Below are 25,090 nucleotides of genomic sequence, written 5' to 3'. Positions count from 1 at the left end.
TATGTTTTAGTATGAGAATTTATTGTAACCATTTTATCTTTAACTTTTGGTAGTTTTGTGCCTTCATTTTTTTCTTTGTTTTTCTGCCTGTTGTTTTGTTGGCGTTTTATACTTATTTCCTGTTTCCTCTTTTAACAAGCTATGTGTCTCAGTTTTGAGCTTTTTGAATGTGTTTACTATTCTAGGTTTGAAAAAGAAAGTTTCAAATATATAGTATTCCTTTCTCTTTTAAATGCATCTGCTCTTCATCCTCCTTTTCAAATTTAGACCTTTAACTTCACTCCTTATATGTTTTTATTGTCACAAATTATCTTTGTTAATGTTGTAAGTTTCTTGGTAATCTTACTCATAGTTTTGTGAACTTGTTCTTTCTTTCAGGTAGAATCATCCCCTTGAGAATTTCCTGCAATGGAGCTCTTCTGGTGATAAATTATCTCAGCTTCTCTATGTCTGAAAAAGTCTTTATTACTCCTTTATATAAAAAAATAATTTTGCAGATATAGTAGTCTGGTAATTTCTCTCTTTCAGTAGTAAAAATATTTGGTTCCACTCTCTTCTAGCTGTTGATATACTACTGAGGGGGTCTTGTTATTATTTAATGGGTTTTCTTTAGTGGGTTACTGTCTTCTTTTCCTAGGCTGCATTGAGAATTCTTCTCTGTCATTAATTTTTAACAGTTTTGATACAATGTGCCTTGTAAAAGCCTTTTTGGATTCAGGTAATTAGATATTTTGTCTTGAAATTGAGGATCTAGCTCTTTCCACAGATTTGTGAAATTTTCATTAACTATCCATTTGAATAAGCATTCCATTCCCTTCTCTATCTCATCTTCAGCTAGTATACTTATTATTCATTTATTGCTTTTTTTCATGGTGTCAGAGTGTTCTCTTAGAGTTATTTCATTTTTTTTTATGTTCAAATGTCTCCTTCCTTCTGAGTCATTTCTACATTTCTATCTTCAGTATTTCTAATCTTTTTCTCCATCTGGTCTGGTCTATTTCTTATGTTCACTAGTTTATTCTTCATCTCTTTTATTGAGTTATTCATCTTTAGAATTTCTGCTAAGTTCTTTTTAATAGTTTAATATCTTTGGTAAAGTACTAGTTCTGTTTGTTGATTTCTTTTGAACTCATTAAGTTTCCTGTCTTTATTTACTTGTATCATGTTGAGTTTTCTTGAACTGCAATCATGAATTCTCTGTCATTTTTACCAGTGTTTTTCAACCACTGCTCCATAGACTGCTTGCTGCCAAAAACTTCATGTTGATCAGTGAAAGAGTTCATCATCTTGATGTTGTATGAAGATAATCTGCATAAATTTTCTGGAAGACCAGTACCAGTGTGCAAAGCTGTGGTTGAAAAACACTCATTCACATCACATATTTACATATCTTTAGTTTGTTTTCTGGAGATTTTTCATTTCCTTTCCGAGCTGCCTCACTGCCTTGGACATCCATGATGTTTTAATAAATTCTTTCTCTGTCTAGTCATGTAAGTATGAGTGACACTTGTCTAGCAGATTAATACAAAAAGGTCTTTCTATTGTTTTTTCAGTAGGTGGTACTATATCACAAGATTTTTAGCTCTGTAAAATACTAGTGCTCTTCTCCACAATCAAATGCTGCTATCAATGTAGTCATGATGTGTGGGGTTCAAGTGGTCTGGGTAAATCCAACCTCCATTTGTCTTATTTTGCCATCTTGGTAACAGTGAACTTAGACCTTCAAGGGTCACCTTTGTGCCCCAATTCTAGCACCAGTCACAGCATGTACAGTTTGCTCAAGGAAAGAAGTGATTTTGTAGTACCAGGTCTCAGGTTTGTAGATAAAGTGCTCCACAACTGTACACCATGGGTAGGCAAGCTCTGGGAGCCTATGTGGAAGCCAGGTTCCACTATTTTGTTTCTCTGTCTGAAATGCTGACTGCCCAACAACCAATGCTGCATCTTCATGTGATGTCCTTGCTTAGGTATCTGGACTTAGCCACAGCTAGTACTGCTCATCTTGTAAGAATGCTTACTAAATCTCTTTGCTCCTCCTGACTGAAGAGAGACCTAACCCCATCCGGAGTTTTCCTTTCTCCGGGCTGAGTCCAGCCATAAGTTCCTGGTTGAAGAAATGCTTCTATGGATCCTCTCAGATTTTTGTTCTTCCTGCTTGTTAGCTGATCTTTTCATACATATTTTGTATTTTCCTAGTTAAGAAAAACTATTATTATTTTAGTCTTGTCTATTCAAATAAAATGAACAAATTAGTGTTAATTAAATTATTTTTATTCTCAATGGGAAAGGGTCTTTTAAATTGATTATTATGGTTGGCCTATTTACTTTCAAAACATAATATCTTTTAAAGCCTATAGATGAGTCAAAACAAGTTTCTTTCCTTCTTTTTATTTCACCTCTCTTAACCCCCAATATAGAAACTATTTCCATGACAGGAACTTTTTGGAAGTCAAAGTGTACTCAGTTAATATCACCAATGCCATGGCCCTATGTATTTCCAGGGCAATGCTTTGTATTCTATACTCATTAATTTTAACAAACATTCAGGATAGTATTTGTACATGGAACCATAGAAATATCCCAGTACTTTAAGCTCATCATATAGTTCACATATTCTATAGCAGAATAAACATTTAGAGCATGTCTATTTCTTTTTTTTTTTTTCATTTTTCTGAAGCTGGAAATGGGGAGGCAGTCAGACAGACTCCTGCATGCGCTCAACCGGGATCCATCCAACATACCCACCAGGGGGTGATGCTCCACCCATCCAGGGCATCACTCTGTGGCAACCAGAGCCACTCTAGCGCCTGGGGCAGAGGTCACGGAGCCATCCCCAGCGTCCCGGCTATCTTTTGCTCCAATGGAGCCTCGGCTGCGGGAGGGGAAGAGAGAGACAGAGAGGAAGGAGAGGGGGAGGGGTGGAGAAGCAGATGGGCGCCTCTCCTGTGTGCCCTGGCTGGGAATAGAACCCGGGACTTCCGCACGCCAGGCCGACACTCTACCACTGAGCCAATCAGCCAGGGCCTAGAGATTGTCTATTTCTAAGAAACATCTAAGAACTTTTAGTTTGTCTGTCTTTTTATTATTTCTTAACAATCCTTCAAAGAAATTTAAACAGAAACAGATTTTAACAAAGTTAAAATCATACTAGTATGTTTGTTTTATTTGAATTTGATAAACAGCTTTCAAGACAAATCAGTATTTTTGCTGCTCATTAAGCTGCCTTGAGTAAGACATGACAAAATTGTTACATGAGTCAAGTACTGCCTTTCAAAATCACACATTTTTCAGGATGACTAGGTGAAAAGACCTTATTATTAATACTTAATTTTCATTTGGCAAGACTTTGATATCTGCTAATTTTTACTTTGCATTTAAACTGATTTTGATTAGGCTCTGCTGTCTCATATGGTAACCACCAGTACATATGCCTATTAAAATTAAGATTTTATAACATTTAAAATTCAGTTCCATGAGAACATAAACATGTATTCAATAGCCATATGTGGCCAGTAACTACTGTATCAGATATCACAGATTATAGAAATGTAGTCATTGCAGAAAATTTCATTGAAGAGTGTTGCTTTAAAGATAGTGCACACTAAGTCTCACATTTTTATATACATCCCAATGTTTTAAAGAATTATCAAAAATCATCTGTGCAGGTATATCTACTCTCGAGTTAGTACTTATTATTTCCAATTCTGTGCCTGTGACATTTATACCATCATCTTCATATTATGATAGAAAAAACTAAACGTCAAAAACATTTACCTGGTGGTGATACATATAGTTTCTAAACGCAAAATTTTGATCTACAGCTTTAAGACTCCTACGTATTTTTCCATTTCATCAGAGAGGGAGATACTATTGCATTGGTGTTACGTAAAAATATGTTCATTTATAAATAATCTATTACTTCTCTTTCTGTTTTTTTTCTTTTTATACTCACATACAAATCTGTATTTCACTCAAATTCATGTAAAAGATATTTAGCCTTTTTAATACTTAAATGTATTTATAAATAAATATATCTCCTCAGTATATAGGCATTAGCTGAGCAGTTTTCCAATCTTTCACATGCTTTTTTACAAAACATGCAATTAATATACATTAAAATATCTTATTTATGCATTTTTTTCTATTTTGAACATTGATTATTATGTTAATCATAATCTGGCAATAAATTCTTGGAAAATATTTATGAAAGTTGACCATACAAATATTAAATCTACACATTTGTTCTTTTACTCATTGTCTAAGATCATTCAAATATATTGTACTATTTCACAACCCCAAATCTTATTCAACTATTTTATATACCATATAGGTAATTAAAATATTTTGAAGAATACCAAATAGTCCATTTGATCTTCCCCTTTGCAAGACCCATCTCATGCCAAAATAAGTTATTTAGATTAACTGAGGCTTTTTACTAAAAGGCTTACTTACTCTCTAGAGCAAATGGATGCTCTGTGTTTTCAAAGAGTTGGAACAAAATGAAAATATTTAACATTGACAGCATATTGGCTGCAATTCACTCTCATTTTGGTGACTCAAGATGCTTAAAGATCTTACTGTGAGTTGAAAATCATTATTAAAAATATCATTATTCTATATAGATGTTGAAATGCTAGTAATAAAATATTGTACTCACCTCTCAAAAAATTTATCTGACATATTTTCAAATGGTAAGATAAATTTTCTATATAAAATAATTACTGAGAAAAAAAATCATAGTTTTCTGAATTCTTTTTAGCAAGAAAGAGAAACAGAGAAGGACAGACAGACAAGAAAGGTTAGAGATGAGAAGCATCAAATTATAGTTGTATCACATTAGTTGTTCATTCATTGCTTTCTCATATGTGCTTTTATGGGGGTGGGTGTTGAGCTCCAGCCAAGATATTGGCCTTTTCTTTGCTCAAGTCAGCAAATATGGGATCATGTCTATGAGACTATGTTCAAGACTGCAATCTTGCACTCAACTGGGTGGGCCCACGCTCAAGCCAGTTACCTTGGGGTTTCCAACCTGGGTCCTCAGGGTTCTAGTTTCACACTCTATCCACTGAGCAACCAACTGGTCAGAATGGTGTATTCATTCTTAACATTTTGACTTACTTCTTTAAGTCAAGTTTGTGGCAGACATGACCAGACAGATTACAGGTAAACTATTGGGTTGTTTTTTGATTTGTAAATAACAATGTTGAGTCCTTGTATGATACTCTAGTGGACTTAGGGAAAGATAAAAACCTACTTGAACATGAATATACATAAAATGAAGATTCAAATTTATAAACCACATGCAATCGCAAAAATTTCATTGATAACCCTTCTCTTCTATACTTTGCTTAAACTTAAATTGCGGTGATGACTTACACAAATTTTGAAGTACACTAAAATATTTTTTTTGTCTTTAGAAAAGAGCTATCTCTAGAAAAGTGTTTTTAAAGCATACCTTAATTAGGTGGTAGTTTTGAACTCCGTTTATTCCTACGTCTGGATCATTGGCCGCTGGGAGAGCAAATCGAGTATTTATAGCTGTGTTCTCTGGAATGGATATGTTGATAACCGTTGCTGGGAATAATGGTGCATTATCATTTATATCTTCTATCTGGAAACGTATCTTAATCAGTCTAAATATTTCATCTGGCAAGACGGCAACTTCCACTTCGTAAAAGCAAACAGCATCCATAATGGTACCTGAACATAATTTCTCACGATCAATGCGGGCTCCAGTAGTGAAGATCTCACCAGTACCTTCTTCAATTCGGATCAGTGGCACATCCCCAGTCTTGTACACTAGCTTGAACTTCATGGGAGTTGTTAAGGACTTGTCTCGAATTAGGGACAAGTTGAGGTCTTTCAACAAGTCTCCTATTAGGACGTTTTCTGGAATTTCTTCTCGAAGAGTATAGTTCTTCTCCTGGGCGCCAGACTGGAACACGACGCATGCTAACAGGACCGCAAATATATACGTCCCGGAGAACAAGTCCATACCAGGCACACCGACAGTGGTTCGTTGTGTCAGCCCACGCAGTACTGTCCAAAAGAAAAGAGAGAAAAAAAGAAGGGAAAAAGGAGAAAGAGGAAAAAGAAATTAGTAAAGCTAACAATTAAATATGTTAAGTAAGTGCTCAGTTTTACATTAATATTATTCAAAAATATTAGCACAATCAACAGTTAAATAAACTAAAAGATTTGTTTTGAATCAAATTATGCATTTTTACATTAAGAGAAAAGTAAATGAAACAAAATACCTACAGTAATTAAGAGGCCCAAGAATTTATAAAAGTGATCCCCACAAGTAAAATATATAAAAGATAATATATTCTATACTACTATAATTGAAAGTAATAAATATAATTAAAATACTTATTTAAATGGTTAAGGAAAAGTAAAAAAATGCATAACCAATCACAAAAATATAGTCATTACTCTTTCTTATAAGATGGATTTAAAATGTTAGTCTTTTATTGATAATGAAGGTTTTATATACTAGTTTGAGTGTTCTGTTCTGGGCATCAAAATGTAAAATCGATATAAATAAAAAGGCATAAAGAATCATGACACATAAAAGACTTGGGAAGTCTGGATAAAAGAAAAGTCCTTTAAGAGTGGATGTTATGACACCTGACCAGGCGGTGGCTCAGTGGATAGAGCATTGGACTGGGATGTGGAGGACCCAGGTTCGAGACCCCGATGTTGCCAGCTTGAACGTGGGCTCATCTGGTTTGAGCAAAGCTCACCAGTTTAGCCCAAGGTTTCTGGCTCAAGCCAAGGGTCACTCGGTCTGCTGTAGTCCCCCAGTTGAGGCACATATGAGAAAGCAATAAATGAACAACTAAGGAGCCGCAAGGAAGAATTGATGTTTCTCATCTCTCTTCCTTCTTGTCTTTCTGTCCCTCTCTCTGAGTCTTTCTGTCTCTGCCACAAAAAGAAAGAGTGGATGATATGACAAATACCTAAACATAAAAAGAAATACCATGTGACAAGGGTAATATTTCTTTTTCTTTAAATGAGAGAAATAAGAACAGGGATAAACTACAGAGAAACAACTTTAGGATCAACACAAACGACTACCTATTAAAACATTTTGGAAAAAATAATTTTTGGAGAGAATAAATTCCATATCTTTGGTGGTACTGATAGAAAAAGATGGATCATCAAATTAACCCTACATGTTTATCATTTGACAGATGATATCCAAATATTCAGTGCAAGAACTAGACTAGAAGACATCTCAACTCTGAGTGTTTATACAGGGATTTAGTAGCTTATGTGAAATGGATTTTTACATTTACAAACTAAAATAAAAATTACCAAATGACAAAGAATAGCTTGACTTAAGCTTTAAAAAACAATTATTTGAAAACAGTTGCTGAGTTAAAACAGTGTGTTAAAAAACAAACCATCTTTCTGGCTGCTTTATACACCCCTGCTTACTATTTTCAGTCACTAAAAATTTTTAATATAGTTCTATATTTTATTTTTAGTTACTATGTTATAGAATCACAAAATTTGTATCACATTTCATTAAACACTATCAGATATGATATTTTATGATTAAAAAGAGATTAATGCAACTATCAATGCATTCAAAAAGTTTTGAAAGATCAGCTGATAAGCTTTGGCTGGTTGGCTCAGTGGTGGAGTATCAGCCAGGCTTGTGGAATTCCTGGGTTAGATTCCTGGTCAGGAAACACAGGAGAATCGACCATCTGCTTTTCTACTCCCCTCACTTTCCTTCTTGCAGCCATGGCTCGAATGAGCAAGTTGGCCCTGGGCACTGAGGATGGCTTTATGACCTTACCTCAAGTGCTAAAAAATAGCTTGGTTGCCAAGCAATGGATCAGTGGCCACAGATAGGCTGAACATCAGCCTCAGACAGGGGCTGCTGGGTTGATGCCAGTCAGAGTGCATGCAAGAGTCTGTCTCTCTGTCTCTCTGCTTCTCACTTGAATAAAAATTATATATATATGTATGTATGTATATATATATATATATATATATATATATATATGCAGATGGTGATTTCAAAATCCATTACAGCAGTCAATGCACATAAGTATCTAATGAGTGCTCAATATTTACTGGTAATTAATAATATTAACAAATTTTTAGTAATTGTTCTAAAATCAAGTGGTCTTATGAAACAGACCTTGCTATAGATATTATGCTGTAATTACATCAGAAAATGTATTTTGTTAAATGATTTCTCATTCTTTGGTTGTGCACCTGCATAAAAAATATTCAAAATACAAAAGTGGGGGATAAGAATGAGGACGATGTCAGCATAACGGTGGCATGAGAGATACTTTTGATCTCTGCCTTTGAAATTTCAACAAATTGAACAGCTATAATGAAATGAAGGAACCCCAGCTGGGCTTGCAGGTGCACCTGAAATATCCACACATGAAATGAACTAAATGAGGGAAGGGTTGAAAAGGGGAGCATAGAGTGATCAGGCAAGATAAATAAAAAGCATCCATATGAGGAAAGAAGTAAAAGTATCACTTTTTGCAGATAACATGATCCTGTAAATATAAAACACCAAAGATTTCACCAAAAAACTATTAGAAACAAGAAACAGATACAGTAAAGTTTCAGGATACAAAATCAATATACAAAAGTAGATTGCTTCCCTTTATCAATGAAAAAACTTCAGAAAATGAACTAAAAAATTCTTTTTACAACTGCAATAACAACAAAATACCTAGGAATAAACTTAACAAAGGATGTGAAGGACCTATGTACTGAAAACTACAGAACATTATTGAAATAAATTGAAAGAGACAAAAATGAAATGAAAAAATATTCCATGTTCATATATTGAAAAAATCAACACAGTTTAAATGGCCATATTACCCCCAAAATATACAAATTTAATGAAATCCTTATCAAAATCCCAATGTCCTTTTTTAAAGAACTAGAACAAAAAATCACCAGGTTTGTATGGAACCATAAAAAACCTCAAATACCCAAAGCAATCATGAGGAAAAAGAATAAAGCTGGAGGTATCACACTACCTGACTTCAAATTATACTACAGAGCCAAGATAAATCAAAATAGTATGACATTGGCAGAAAAATAGACATACAAACCAATGGAAGAGAATCAAGAGCCCAGAAAAAAACCCACATACATATGAACAAATAATCTTTGACAAAGGACCTAAAAACACACAATGGAGAAAAGAAAGCCTCTTCAATTAATTGTAAAACCATATGCAAAAGAATCAAACTTGACTACAGTTTGTTCCCCTGAACAAAAAATATTTAAAAATTGACCAAAATCCTAAATATAAGATCTGGAACAGTAAATTATATATAAAGAAACATAGGTATTAATCTCTTGGACCCTGCCCATAGAGAATAATTTATGAGTTTGATCCCAAAGGCAAGGGAAATATAGGCAAAAATAAATGAATGGGACTACATCAAACTAAAAAGCTTTGCACAGCAAAAGGAAATGACAACAAAACAAATAGGCCACCAGTTAAAAGGGAGATGATATTTGCAAACAACAGCTCTGATAAGGGATTAATATCCAAAATATAAAGAACTCACAAAGCTCAACAACAAATAAGCAAGCAATCCAAGTAAAAAATGAGGAGGGGAATCTAAAAAGACACTTCTCCAAGAAGACATACAAATGGCCTACCAATATATGAAAAGATGCTCATCTTTACTAGCTGTTCGAAAAATGCATATCAAAAATACAGTAAGATATCACCTCATACCTGTTAGATTGGCTATTATCAACAAGACATGTAATAACAAATGTTGGAGAGGCTTTGGAGAAAAAAGAACCCTCATTCACTACTGGTGGGAATGCAAATTAGTACAGCCATTATGGAAGAAAGTATGGTGGTACCTCAACAAACTAAGAACAGCAATCCCTCCACTGGGCATCTACCCCTAAAATATTGAAAACTTTGTATGTAAAAACACATGCACCCCATGTTCATTGCAGCATTGTTCATAGTGGCCAAGACATGGAAACAACAAAAATGTTCCTTGATAAGGGGTTAGATAAAGAATATGTGTTACATACACAGAATGGAATAGTACACAGCAATAAGAAATGATGACATAGTGACATTTTCTACAAAGTAGATGGAACTTTAGAACATTACACTGAGTAAAATAAGTAAATCAGAAAAAGCTAAGGATTGTATTATTTCACACATAGGTGGGATATAAAGGTGAGATTCATGGACATAGATAAAAGTGAAGTGGTTGCCAGGGGGAAGGGACTGTGGGGGGGATGTGGAGGAAGGAGTTGGGGAAATGATGTCAAGAGGAACAAATATAAAGTGACAGAAAATGATTTGACTTTGGGTGATGGGTATACAACAATAAACAGGTCAAATAATATAGAAATGTTTGCTTGAAACATATGTACTCTTATTTATCAATGTCACCCTGTTAAAAAATTTTTTTGTGTGTGACAGAGACAGAGAGAGAGACAGGTACGGACACATAGGAAGGGGGAGACATGAGAAGCATCAATTCTTCATTGAGGCACCTTAGTTGTTCATTGATTGCTTTTGCATATGTGCCTTGTCCAGGGGGCTACAGCAGAGTAAATGATCCCTTCCTCAAGACAGCAACCTTGGGCTTCAAGCCAGGGACCTTTGAGCTCAAGCCAGCAACCCCACGCTCAAGCTGGGGAGTCTGTGCTCAAGCCAGATGAGCTCGTGCTCAAGCCTACAATCTCGAGGTTTCTAACCTGGGTACTCTGCATCCCAGTCCAACACTCTATTCAGAGTGTCACTGCCTGGTCAGGTGACATGCTGTTAAATTTAAGTTTCTAAATGAAATTTTAAAAGAGACAAAAGTGGAGAAAAAAAAAACCTTTCAATTTGCGGTCAGTAAAAAATGAATTCACTTGTTGAAACAATTAATGTTGTTCAGGTCACGAGGAGCACCAAGAAATTAACTACATAAACTTGAAACGTATTACTGTATTATTTCTTATGACTGAATTAAAAAAAAATGTATTATGAGTCAACCACTTTCCTGTGTTGAGTGACTGATGCCATGTTATAAAACATGTCAAGTATAATAGTCAGCAATGTTAATGCTACAGACATTATCTTAGTAAACAGCACACAAATGCATTTGTCTGTGACATTTTTAACACCATTTGCTAGATGATAAGCATCGGGATTACATAGTATAGAAACCACAAGATTCGTTCTCTTGTGAATTATTGGCCTTATACTCCCTTACAAATGGGAGAATAAAACACTCCATTTATACTTACTATGTGTTAATATGCATACATACATGTGCATTATACATTGTGAATCTAGGACATTTAAAAATTGAGTGTCTATGTATGTGAATTTATAAATACTATGCAAACATAAGCAAAAATAAAAACGGTACACTGGCAACTAGCATTAAAACTATCACTCTATTCTTATCTTACCCTTAGGTATTACACATTATTACAACTCACAGAAGAATACTATAGATCATTTTTAAAAGTACTGCATACATGTTTCAATATCTCTACACAAAAGGAGGAATTAAAAAACTGACCTAATTGCAAGCAGTCCCACTTTCCCAATCCATTCTAATTCTGTTCTACTCTCCCTTTATTAACATCAACAAATAAAACATTTTAAATTGTGTTTTATAATTGGAAATTGATTTCAGGTTTTAAAAATCAGGAAAAAAAGACAATGCCATTTCTTAAATAAAGAGATTATATATATTGCAAACCCAAAAGGAACATTTACTCTCTAGTTAGTAAATCATATCATGACAGTTCAGTCATTTATCCAACGAAAAATAAGTAATTGTTATATTCTAGCCACTGTTCTAGGCACTGAGAATGTATCAATGAACAAAACAGGCAAAAATGCATGTCCTCACAGAGGTTATATATAATAAAATAAATATTCAAAAATGTCTTTAATTCAGCATTGAACCAATATATCATATAACAAAGTCAACTCTATTGGGATCTAAATATTTATGGTAAAATAATCTGAATCTCCACAACTCGATTCCAATCCTTTCATTTATAAATTAGAAATATACTATTATCTTTAAAATGTTTTTCTTTAAAATGTTAAGCTTAACTCTTTGTTCAATAATAGAAACATATCTACTAAATATGACTACAAAGAATCATTGCAGCCCTGGCTGGTTAGCTCAGTAGTAGAGTGTCAGCCTGGCATGTGGATGTCCCAGGTTCAGTTTTGGTCAGGTCACACAGGAGAAGCAACCACATGTTTCTACAACCCTTCCCCTTCTCTCTCTCTTTCTGTCTTTCTTCTGCTCCTGCAGCCATGGCTCCATCAGTTAATACACATTGGCCCTGAATGCTGAGGATGGCTCCCTTCAGTCTCCACCTCAGGTGCTAAAAATAGCTTGATTGTGAGCATGGCCCCAAATGGGCAGCATCAGCCTCAGATGGGGGTTGCCAGGATGATCCTGGTTGGGGAACATACAGCAGTCTGTCTCTCAATCTCCCCTCCTCTCAAAGAGAATAAAAAAGAAAAAGAAAAAAACAGAGTCATTTTATAGAAGCATGATAAATTTACTCCAGATATTCTAGGAAAATAATCTGACACACATTTGCAACATGAACAAAAGATAACTTTATTTCTTTATTTTTCTTTTACCATTCTTCCATATTCCACTTCTACTATAGCTTCTGGTTAGTTTGTAAATTGATGGGGAAACACAATGAAAGTAGATACAGAGAATTAAAGTTTTCTTCAGGTTTCAATAGTACCAGTGTCATTTATGTGATGTTTTTATAGACAATAAATACTGGTTGGGTAGGAAAGAGGCATAGTTAGAGGAACAGAATCATGATAACTAGAGAAAGAAAAAAACAAAACAAAAAGAAGCAAAACAGAACAAAAAATATTTTATTTATTTTTTTTTTAATTTTTTTTTAATATTTTTTTATTTATTCATTTTAGAGAGGAGGGGGGAGAGAGAGAGAGAGAGAGAGAGAGAGAGAGAGGAGAGAGAGGAGAGAGAGACAGGGGGAGGAGCTGGAAGCATAAACTCCCATATGTGCCTTGACCAGGCAAGCCCAGGGTTTCGAACCGGCGACCTCAGCATTTCCAGGTCAACGCTTTATCCACTGCGCCACCACAGGTCAGGCAACAAAAAATATTTTAATATATGAAAAGCGGCCCTGGCCGGTTGGCTCAGCGGTAGAGCATCGGCCTGGTGTGCGGGGGACCCGGGTTCGATTCCTGGCCAGGGCACATAGGAGAAGCGCCCATTTGCTTCTCCACCCCCCATCCTTCCTCTCTGTCTCTCTCTTCCCCTCCCGCAGCCAAGGCTCCATTGGAGCAAAGATGGCCCTGGTGCTAGGGATGGCTTCTTGGCCTCTGCCCCAGATGCTAGAATGGCTCTGGTCGCAGCAGAGCGACGCCCCAGAGGGACAGAACATCACCCCCTGGTGGCCAGAGCATCGCCCCTGGTGGGCTTGCCTGGTGGATCCGGTTGGGCACATGTGGGAGTCTGCTGACTGTCTCTCCCAATTTCCAGCTTCAGAAAAATACAAAAAACAATATATATATATATATATATATATATATATATATATATATACACACACACATATATATATGAAAAGCAAAATTGAAATTCATTTTACAGTTACTGAACAATTTATTTCTAAAAAAGTTAAGTAGGCAGGTGAACTGTCTTTACTATGTAATTCTAGAGAGTTTAGACCACAAAATTGATGTTGAAATGTTTTGTCAGAATTCCAAAGCATAATTTATTTGACATACTTGCTACATTTTCCGTAATTAGAGTGTTGTGTTTAATTTGTATTACACCTAAATTAATTATATATGAATGGCTTACATGCTACAATAACAAATGCTTAAAATAGAACAAATTTAAGTATTATATGAAAATTTAACAAATTTTATTTTTCCCATAATCTTAATTCTGCTTGGTTCTCATCATTCTAACTACTTTAATGCCTCTTTAAGTTTAAAATACATCATTAAACCACCAAATATATTTTCATTTATATATTGAAAATATACGGATGACGTCAGAGTAATGGCGGAGTAGGAAGCGATACCGATAAATCTCCCCCAAAACTCAACAAGATCTTCAACCAGAAACAGAAAAACCTATACTTGGAGCTTCCAGATTCTTCGCAATACACCCAAAGGTATGATTGAGTGAAAAATTGGCTAAATATATAACCAAACCCCGAAGGAAATAGGGAGTAAGAAATGCTCCGCCTTCCTCATTAACCTAAACAGGGCGGCTTTCTCTGGTAACTGTGAATATAGAAACTGAGGCGGGCAAAGGGGGTGAATAGATCCAGGCCGCCGCAGCAAAAACGGTCGAACCAGGCTGTGGCTCAGAGATCCAAGCCGAGGAAAATCTGATCCTGTGGCAACCCGGGCAATACAAGCTAACACTCGCGCCAAACCCAAACAAAGAAAGACAAGCGGAGCGGCCATTTTACCCGGTCTCCTGGTCGGTGCGCAGTTAGTGGAAGAGAGATTTCTTCCTAAGCCGCGGAAGTGGGTGCCCGTGTTGCCCCACGGAGAGGCAGGGTCAGAGGCCTTTCTGTGGGCTGAGGGCAGAGTCTCTGGGCAGCCCCAGCGCCCTGGGAAAGCCACGCACGGGAGGGAGTGAGAACTAATCCCAACGGTGGAGATTTTCCGTGCTGGAGGCTGTTTCACTCAGAGGGAACCACGGCCGGCCTCATATCCTGGTTTGCGCGCGCAGATAAGGAGTGAGTGATTCCTCCGAGTGCCTCGGCAGTGCGCGCCCGTGTTATCGCACAGAGGGGCAGAGTCAGGGGCCTTTGTGTGGGCCAAAGCGGAATCTCGGGCCGCCCCAGCGCCTTGCAAAAGCCGCACACGGGGACGGAGCGAGACTCAATTCCAACGCTGCAACTTTTCCCTGCGGTTGGGGGTTTCACTCAGAGCGTGAGACTGCTGGCCGGATATCCTGGTTGCAGACAGTGAGTGAGAGTTTCCTCCAAGCGCCCCGGAAGTGGGCGCCCGCTTGTGTTACCGGATAGAGTGGCAGAGCCAGAGGTCTTCGAGTGGGCGGAAAGCCCGCCTGATTATGCTAGCAGCTCTGACTGACTGAGCCTTACCCAGAGCCCTGTGCTGAGTGGAAATAGAGTGGGGAGTTGCCAGCAATTTGAGCCTCTTACTATCCAGGCAGAGGCAGCAGCAACCCCATACCTGGACTATCAGGCTACTAATTGAGGAAGGAAAGACTAGGAGAAAGGCTCCAGGAACACGGACTCTCTCACTGTCGGAGCCTATAAATGCTAATGAGCCTCGACTCCCAACGAGAATAAAGCACAATACATGACATTGCCATAGAGACTTATCAACTGCAAACCTCTACCTGAGCGTGCCAAAGGGGCAGAACCCGGGGTACAGAGTCACTGACCAGGAAGAGGGAGAGAAAAGAAAAAGCAAAAAGATAACCTCTCAAAATCAAGAATAATCTGCAGACTTTATAACCTATCCCATTTCATTATATTTGTTCGTTTGTTTCTCTTATCTTCATTCTTGAGACTTTTTTTTCCTCCTCCAATTTGGCCGATTAACTCTCTACCGGTCTTACTCTCTCCTCTCCTTGAACTACACTACCCATAAGTGTTACATCTCCCATTATCATTTCTCTTCTCTTCCTTTCTCTCTATGAGGGTTGCACTCCAAAACCCTTAACTCTCTCTCTCTCTCTCCTTTCTTTTTTCTTTTTTTAGTGGTTCCCTCTTTTTTTCTCTCTCTCTCTTTCTTTTCTCCTTCTATATTAGTTTCTTCCTTTCTCCTTTACATCTCCTCTCATTCAAACCTCAATAACAAACAAATTATCTTATCTGGGACTCAAACCTATGTTTGTGACATTTTGGGGGGTTTTTACTTCACCTTTTTAACTCACTAGCAGTGCTCCCATCCCTCGCTCTCCATATTATCTAGTTCTTGTTCCACTAAATACAATAGTAAGTTTTTAATTTGTCCCCCCATTTTTCCATTTTCCTCTTATTCCTCTCATCATAACTCTTAGAAAACCAACACCTAAAAGCAAATCATTTTATTCTTGACCCAAATTTTTTCCTTATTTGCTTTTTGTGGGTCGATACGCTCTTTTTTTTTTTCTTTTTTTTTTTTTCTTTTTTCCTTTTTTTTTTCTTTTTTTATTTATTTATTTTTTTATCTTTTTTTCTTTCTCTCTTTTTTGCCCCTTTATTACTTTTCCCCAATTCAGGCCCACCATCACAGGCATTGTTTGTTATAACTCACAGTCCACCACAAGATTTTCTCAAGAAAGAGGGGAGAGGAGAGGAGAGGAAAAAAAAGAGGGGGGGAATAATTTCCTTTTTTAAAAAATTTTTATTTTATTTTATTTTTCTTTATTTCATTATTAATTTTTTTTTTAAAAAACAACTCTTTTCGATTTGTTATTTTTTTATTTTTTTTAACTTTTTATTCTTTATTAAATCTCATTAATACTTTCAACAAAACCACCCTCAGATGCCATTAAGGAAGAGAAAATCGAATATCAAGGATACAAAAGAAAGAGAGGTAACACAGCTAGATGAGGAAAAATCTATGGAGAAAAAATTTAATATATTGGACACCTTGGAGCTAAATGACAGAGAATTCAAGATAGAAATCCTAAAAATCCTCCGAGATATACAAGAAAACACAGAAAGGCAATATAGGGAGCTCAGAAAACAACTCCATGAACACAAAGAATATATGTCCAAGGAAATTGAAACTATAAAAACAAATCAAACAGAGATGAAAAACTCAATTCACGAGCTGAAAAACGAAGTAACAAGCTTAGCTAATAGAACAGGTCAGATAGAAGAGAGGATTAGTGAAATAGAAGACAAGCAACTTGAGGCACAACAGAGAGAAGAAGAAAGAGACTCAAAAATTAAAAAAAATGAGATAGCCCTACAAGAATTATCTGACTCCATCAAAAAGAATAACATAAGAATAATAGGTATATCAGAGGGAGAAGAGAGAGAAAATGGAATGGAGAACATACTTAAACAAATAATTGATGAGAACTTCCCAAGCCTGTGGAAAGAACTAAAGCCTCAAGTTCAAGAAGCAAACAGAACTCCAAGTTTTCTTAACCCCAACAAACCTACTCCAAGGCATATCATAATGAAATTGACACAAACCAACAGCAAAGAAAAAATTCTCAAGGCAGCCAGGGAAAAGAAGAATACAACATATAAAGGAAGGCCCATTAGATTATCATCAGATTTCTCAGCAGAAACTCTACAAGCTAGAAGAGAGTGGACCCCAATATTTAAAGTCCTGAAAGAGAGGAACTTTCAGCCACGAATACTATACCCATCAAAGCTATCCTTCAAATATGAAGGAGAAATAAAAACATTCACAGATACAGAAAAGATGAGGGAATTTATCATCAGAAAACCCCCACTCCAGGAATTACTAAAGGGGGTTCTCCAATCAGATACAAAGAACAAAAAAAAACAGAGCCACAAGTAAAAGCTCCAAGAAGAACACAATAAAACCAAATTTAAACTGTGACAACAACAAAAAGAAAGAGGGGGAGAAGATGGAGATTAACAGTAGCAAAGGACGATGGAGTGCAAAAGTACTCACAAAATAGTTCGCTACAATGAACAGGGTAGGGACCCTTTTCATTACTCAAAGGTAACCACCATTGAAAAAACCACCACAGAAGCACATGAGATAAAAAAGATAGCAACAGAGGAAAGATGTATGGAATACAACCAAATAAAAACAAAAGATAGAAAAACGAAAGAGAAGGATCAAACAAGACACAAAACTAACAGAAAGCAAGATATAAAATGGCAATAGGGAACTCACAAGTATCAATAATTACACTAAATGTAAACGGATTAAACTCACCAATAAAAAGGCACAGAGTAGCAGAATGGATTAAAAAAGAAAATCCAACTGTATGCTGCCTACAGGAAACTCATCTAAGTAACAAGGATAAAAACAAATTCAAAGTGAAAGGCTGGAAAACAATACTCCAAGCAAATAACATCCAAAAAAAAGCAGGTGTAGCAATACTCATATCGGATAATGCTGACTACAAGACAGGAAAAGTACTTAGAGACAAAAATGGCCATTTCATAATGGCTAAGGGGACACTGAATCAAGAAGACATAACAATTCTTAATATATATGCACCAAACCAAGGAGCACCAAAATATATAAGACAGCTACTTATTGATCTTAAAACAAAAACTGACAAAAAGACAATCATACTTGGAGACCTCAATACACCGCTGACGGCTCTAGATCGGTCATCCAAACAGAGAATCAACAAAGACATAGTGGCCTTAAACAAAACACTAGAGCACCTGGATATGATAGACATCTACAGGACATTTCATCCCAAAGTGACTGAGTATACATTTTTCTCCAGTGTACATGGATCATTCTCAAGAATTGACCATACGTTGGGCCACAAAAACAATATCAGCAAATTCAGAAAAATTGAAGTTGTACCAAGCATATTTTCTGATCATAAAGCCTTGAAACTAGAATTCAACTGCAAAAAAGAGGAAAAAAATCCCACAAAAATGTGGAAACTAAACAACATACTTTTAAAAAATGAATGGGTCAAAGAAGAAATAAGTGCAGAGATCAAAAGATATATACAGACTAATGAAAATGACAATACGACATATCAGAATCTATGGGATGCAGCAAAAGCAGTGATAAGAGGGAAGTTCATATTGCTTCAGGCATATATGAACAAACAAGAGAGAGCCCAAGTGAACCACTTAACTTCCCACCTTAAGGAACTAGAAAAAGAAGAACACAGACAACCCAAAACCAGCCGAAGAAAGGAGATAATAAAAATCAGAGCAGAAATAAATGAATTAGAGAACAGAAAAAATATAGAAAAAATTAATTGAACAAGGAGCTGGTTCTTTGAAAAGATCAACAAAATTGACAAACCCTTGGCAAGACTTACCAAGGAAAAAAGAGAAAGAACTCATATAAACAAAATCCAAAATGAAAGAGGAGAAATCACCACGGACACCGTAGATATACAAAGAATTATTGTAGAATACTATGAAAAACTTTATGCCACTAAATTCAACAACCTAGAAGAAATGGATAAATTCCTAGAACAATACAACCTTCCTAGACTGAGTCAAGAAGAAGCAGAAAGCCTAAACAGACCTATCAGTAGAGAAGAAATAGAAAAAACCATTAAAAACCTCCCCAAAAATAAAAGTCCAGGCCCTGACGGCTATACCAGCGAATTTTATCAAACATTCAAAGAAGACTTGGTTCCTATTCTACTCAAAGTCTTCCAAAAAATTGAAGAAGAAGCAATACTTCCAAACACATTTTATGAGGCCAACATAACCCTCATACCAAAACCAGGCAAGGATGGCACAAAAAGAGAAAACTACAGACCAATATCTCTAATGAATACAGATGCTAAAATACTAAACAAAATACTAGCAAATCGAATACAACAACATATTAAAAAAATAATACATCATGATCAAGTGGGATTCATCCCAGAATCTCAAGGATGGTTCAACATACGTAAAACGGTTAATGTAATACACCATATCAACAAAACAAAGAACAAAAACCACATGATCTTATCAATAGACGCAGAAAAGGCTTTCGATAAAATACAACACAATTTTATGTTTAAGACTCTCAACAAAATGGGTATAGAAGGAAAATATCTCAACATGATAAAGGCCATATATGATAAACCATCAGCTAACATCATATTAAATGGCACTAAACTGAAGGCTTTCCCCCTTAAATCAGGAACAAGACAGGGTTGTCCACTCTCTCCACTCTTATTTAATGTGGTACTAGAGGTTCTAGCCAGAGCAATCAGACAAGACAAAGAAATAAAAGGCATCCATATCGGAAAAGAAGAAGTAAAGGTATCACTTTTTGCAGATGATATGATCCTATACATCGAAAACCCCAAAGAATCCACAAAAAGACTACTAGAAACAATAAGCCAATACAGTAAGGTCGCAGGATACAAAATTAACATACAGAAGTCAATAGCCTTTCTATATGCCAACAATGAAACAACTGAGAAGGAACTCAAAAGAATAATCCCCTTCACGATTGCAACAAAAAAAAATAAAATACTTAGGAATAAACATAACAAAGAATGTAAAGGACTTATATAATGAAAACTATAAACCATTGTTAAGGGAAATCGAAAAAGATATAATGAGATGGAAGAATATACCTTGTTCTTGGCTAGGAAGAATAAATATAATCAAGATGGCTATATTACCCAAAGCAATATACAAATTTAATGCAATTCCCATCAAAATTCCAATGACATTTTTTAAAGAAATAGAGCAAAAAATCATCAGATTTATATGGAACTATAAAAAACCCCGAATAGCCAAAGCAATCCTAAAGAAAAAGAATGAAGCTGGGGGCATAACAATACCTGACTTCAAACTCTATTATAGGGCCACGACAATCAAAACAGCATGGTATTGGCAGAAAAATAGACACTCAGACCAATGGAACAGAATAGAAAGTCCAGAAATAAAACCACATATATATAGTCAAATAATTTTTGATAAAGGGGCCAACAACACACAATGGAGAAAAGAAAGCCTCTTCAATAAATGGTGCTGGGAAAACTGGAAAGCCACATGCAAAAGAATGAAACTGGACTACAGTCTCTCCCCCTGTACAAAAATTAACTCAAAATGGATCAAAGATCTAAACATAACACCTGAAACAATTAAGTACATAGAAGAAGACATAGGTACTCAACTCATGGACCTGGGTTTTAAAGAGCATTTTATGAATCTGACTCCAATGGCAAGAGAAGTGAAGGCAAAAATTAATGAATGGGACTACATCAGACTAAGAAGTTTTTGCTCAGCAAGGGAAACTGATAACAAAATAAACAGAAAGCCAACTAAATGGGAAATGATATTTTCAAACAACAGCTCAGATAAGGGCCTAATATCCAAAATATACAAAGAACTCATAAAACTCAACGACAAACAAACAAACAATCCAATAAAAAAATGGGAAGAGGATATGAATAGACACTTCTCCCAGGAAGAAATACAAATGGCCAACAGATATATGAAAAGATGCTCATCTTCTTTAGCTATTAGAGAAATGCAAATCAAAACAGCAATGAGATACCACCTCACACCTGTTCGATTAGCTGTTATTAGCAAGTCAGGTAATAGCAAATGTTGGAGAGGCTGTGGAGAAAAAGGAACCCTCATACACTGTTGGTGGGAATGTAAAGTAGTACAACCATTATGGAAGAAAGTATGGTGGTTCCTCAAAAAACTGCAAATAAAACTACCTTATGACCCAGCAATCCCTCTACTGGGTATATATCCCCAAAACTCAGAAACATTGATACATAAAGACACATGCAGCCCCATGTTTATTGCAGCATTGTTCACAGTGGCCAGGACATGGAAACAACCAAAAAGCCCATCAATAGATGACTGGATAAAGAAGATGTGGCACATATACACTATGGAATACTACTCAGCCATCAGAAATGATGACATCGGAACATTTACAGCAAAATGGTGGGATCTTGATAACATGATACGAAGCGAAATAAGTAAATCAGAAAAAAACAGGAACTGTATTATTCCATACGTAGGTGGGACATAATAGTGAAACTAAGAGACATTGATAAGAGTGTGGTGGTTACGGGGGGGAGGGGGGAATGGGAGAGGGATAGGGGGTGGGAGGGGCACAAAGAAAACAAGATAGAAGGTGACAGAGGACAATCTGACTTTGGGTGGTGGGTATGCAACATAATTGAACGACAAGATAACCTGGACTTGTTATCTTTGAATATATGTATCCTGATTTATTGATGTCACCCCATTAAAAAAATAAAATTATAAAATAAAAAAAAATAAAAAAAATAAAAAAAAAAGAAAATATACTATTATCTTTTAGATAAAAGTGAAAAACCACCACTTTTATTTTCTTGTTCTCATGCACAGTCAAAGCTTCTTTCACTTGCTAGGGAAATGATAAAGTAGTTCTTAAGGTTGACAGGAAGAAATCTAGGACTTTGCAGGAAAAGTTACCACATCTGAAAAAAAAAACACAACAACACACACACAAAAAAAAAAACAAAGAGAAACTGATACACTCAATACTTTAAAGAGACTGACCACAATTAAAGTGAGGGGAAAAAATAAAACATCGGGATGACGTCAGAGTAGTGGCGGGGTAGGAAGCGATACTGATAAATCTCCCCCAAAACTCAACAAGATCTTCAACCAAAAACAGAAAAACCTATACTTGGAGCCTCCAGATGCTTCGCAATACACCCAAAGGTATGGTTGAGTGAAAAATTGGCTAAATATATAACCAAACCCCGAAGGAAATAGGGAGTAAGAAATGCTCCACCTTCCTCACTAACCTAAACAGGGCGGCTTTCTCTGGTAACTGTGAATATAGAAACTGAGGCGGGCAAAGGGGGTGAATAGATCCAGGCCGCGGCACAAACGGCCAAACAAGGCTGTGGCACGGAGATCCAAGCCGAGGAAAAACTGATCCTGTGGCAACCCGGGCAATACAAGCTAACACTCGCGCCAAACCCAAACAAAGAAAGACAAGCAGAGCAGCCATTTTACCCGGTCTCCTGGTCGGCGTGCGCGCAGTTAGTGGGCGAGAGATTTCTTCCTAGGCCCCGGGAGTGGGTGCCCGTGTTGCCCCATGGAGAGGCAGGGACAGAGGCCTTTTTGTGGGCCGAGGGCAGAGTCTCTGGTCAGCCCCAGCGCCCTGGGAAAGCCATGCATGGGAGGGAGTGAGAACTAATTCCAACGGTGGAGATTTTCCGTGCTGGAGGGGGTTTCACTCAGAGGGAAACGCGGCCGGCCTCATATCCTGGTTTGCGCGCACAGATAGTGAATGAGAGATTCCTCCGAGTGCCTTGGCAGTGCGCACCCATGTTATCGCACAGAGGGGCAGAGTCAGGGGCCTTTGTGTGGGCAAAAGCGGAATCTCAGGCCGGCCCAGCGCCTTGCAAAAGCCACGCACGGGGACGGAGCGGGACTCAATTCCAACGCTGCAACTTTTCCCTGCGGTTGGGGGTTTCACTCAGAGCATGAGACTGCTGGCCAGATATCCTGGTCGCAGACAGTGAGTGAGAGTTTCCTCCAAGTGCCCCGGAAGTGGGCGCCCGCCTGTGTTACTGGACAGAGTGGCAGAGCCAGAGGTCTTTGAGTGGGCGGAAAGCCCGCCTGATTATGCTAGCAGCTCTGACTGACTGAGCCTTACCCAGAGCCCTGTGCTGAGTGGAAATAGAGTGGGGAGTTGCCAGCTCTTTGAGCCTCTTACTATCCAGGCAGAGGCAGCAGCAACCCCATAGCTGGATTATCAGGCTACTAATTGAGGAAGGAAAGACTAGGAGAAAGGCTCCAGGAACACGGACTCTCTCACTGTCGGAGCCTATAAATGCTAATGAGCCTCGACTCCCAACGAGACTAAAGCACAATACATGACATTGCCATAGAGAGTTATCAACTGCAAACCTCTACCTGAGCATGCCAAAGGGGCAGAACCCGGGGTACAGAGTCACCGACCAGGAAGAGGGAAAGAAAAGAAAAAGCAAGAAGATAACCTCTCAAAAACAAGAATAATCTGCAGACTTTATAACCTATCCCATTTTATTATATTTGTTCGTTTGTTTTTCTTATCTTCATTCTTGATACTTTTTTTCCTCCTCCAATTTGGCCAATTAACTCTCTGCCGGTCTTACTCTCTCCTCTCCTTAAACTACACTACCCATAAGTGTTACATCTCCCATTATCTTTTCTCTTCTCTTCCTTTCTCTCTATGAAGGTTGCACTCCAAAACCCTTAACTCTCTCTCTCTCTCTCTCTCTCTCTCTCTCCTTTCTTTTTTCTTCTTTTAGTGGTTCCCTCTTTTTTTTTTTCTCTCTCTCTCTCTTTTCTCCCTCTATATTAGTTTCTTCCTTTCTCCTTTACATCTCCTCTCATTCAAACCTCAATAACAAACAAATTATCTTATCTGGGACTCTAACTTATGATTGTGGCATTTTGGGGGGTTTTTACTTCACCTTTTTAACTCACTAGCAGTGCTCCCATCCCTGGCTCTCCATATTATCTAGTTCTTGTTCCACTAAATACAATAGTAATTTTTTAATTTGTCCCCCCATTTTTCCGTTTTCCTCTTATTCCTTTCCTCATAACTCTTAGACAACCAACACCTAAAAGCAAATCATTTTATTCTTGACCCAAATTTTTTCCTTATTTGCTTTTTGTGGGTCCATATGCTCTTTTTTTTTCTTTCTTTTTTATTTTTTCTTTTTTTTTTTTTTTTTTTGCCCCTTTATTACTTTTACCCAATTCAGGCCCTCCATCACAGGCATTGTTTGTTATAATTCACAGTTCACCACAAGATTTTCTCAAGAAAGAGGGGAGAGGAGAGGAGAGAAAAAAAGGAGGGGGGGAATAATTTCCTTTATTTAAAATTTTTATTTTATTTTATTTTTCTTTATTTCATTATTAATTTTTTTTATAAAAACAACTCTTTTCGATTTTTTATTATTATTTTTTTATTTTTTTAACTTTTTATTTTTTATTAAATCTCATTAATACTATCAACAAATCCACCCTCAGATGCCATTAAGGAAGAGAAAATCAAATATCATGGATACAAAAGAAAGAGAGGTAACACAGCTAGATGAGGAAAAATCTATGGAGAAAAAATTTAATATATTGGAAACCTTGGAGCTAAATGACAGAGAATTCAAGATAGAAATCCTAAAAATCCTCCGAGATATACAAGAAAACACAGAAAGGCAATTTAGGGAGCTCAGAAAACAACTCAATGAACACAAAGAATATATGTCCAAGGAAATTGAAACTATAAAAACAAATCAAACAGAGATGAAAAACTCAATTCCCGAGCTGAAAAACGAAGTAACAAGCTTAGCTAATAGAACAGGTCAGATAGAAGAGAGGATTAGTGAAATAGAAGACAAGCAACTTGAGGCACAACAGAGAGAAGAAGAAAGAGACTCAAAAATTAAAAAAAATGAGATAGCCCTACAAGAATTAT

At 36.8% G+C, this 25,090-nt stretch overlaps 1 protein-coding gene across 2 annotated transcripts in view; it reads right to left on the bottom strand.

Moving 5' to 3' along the window:
• Positions 1 to 25,090, bottom strand: part of PCDH11X (protocadherin 11 X-linked) — a 764,552-nt gene that overhangs the window by 669,299 nt on the left and 70,163 nt on the right. For both annotated transcript variants that reach the window (XM_066249732.1, XM_066249733.1), the window contains exon 2: positions 5,456 to 6,039. In XM_066249732.1, the coding sequence (XP_066105829.1) occupies positions 5,456 to 5,995 (540 nt within the window). In that variant the 5' untranslated portion in view covers positions 5,996 to 6,039. The remainder of the gene's footprint in view (positions 1 to 5,455; positions 6,040 to 25,090) is intronic.

Source organism: Saccopteryx bilineata, chromosome X (genome assembly GCF_036850765.1).
Source record: "Saccopteryx bilineata isolate mSacBil1 chromosome X, mSacBil1_pri_phased_curated, whole genome shotgun sequence".
Taxonomy (NCBI): Eukaryota; Metazoa; Chordata; class Mammalia; order Chiroptera; family Emballonuridae; genus Saccopteryx; species Saccopteryx bilineata.
This window is presented reverse-complemented; position numbering and strand designations above follow the sequence as displayed.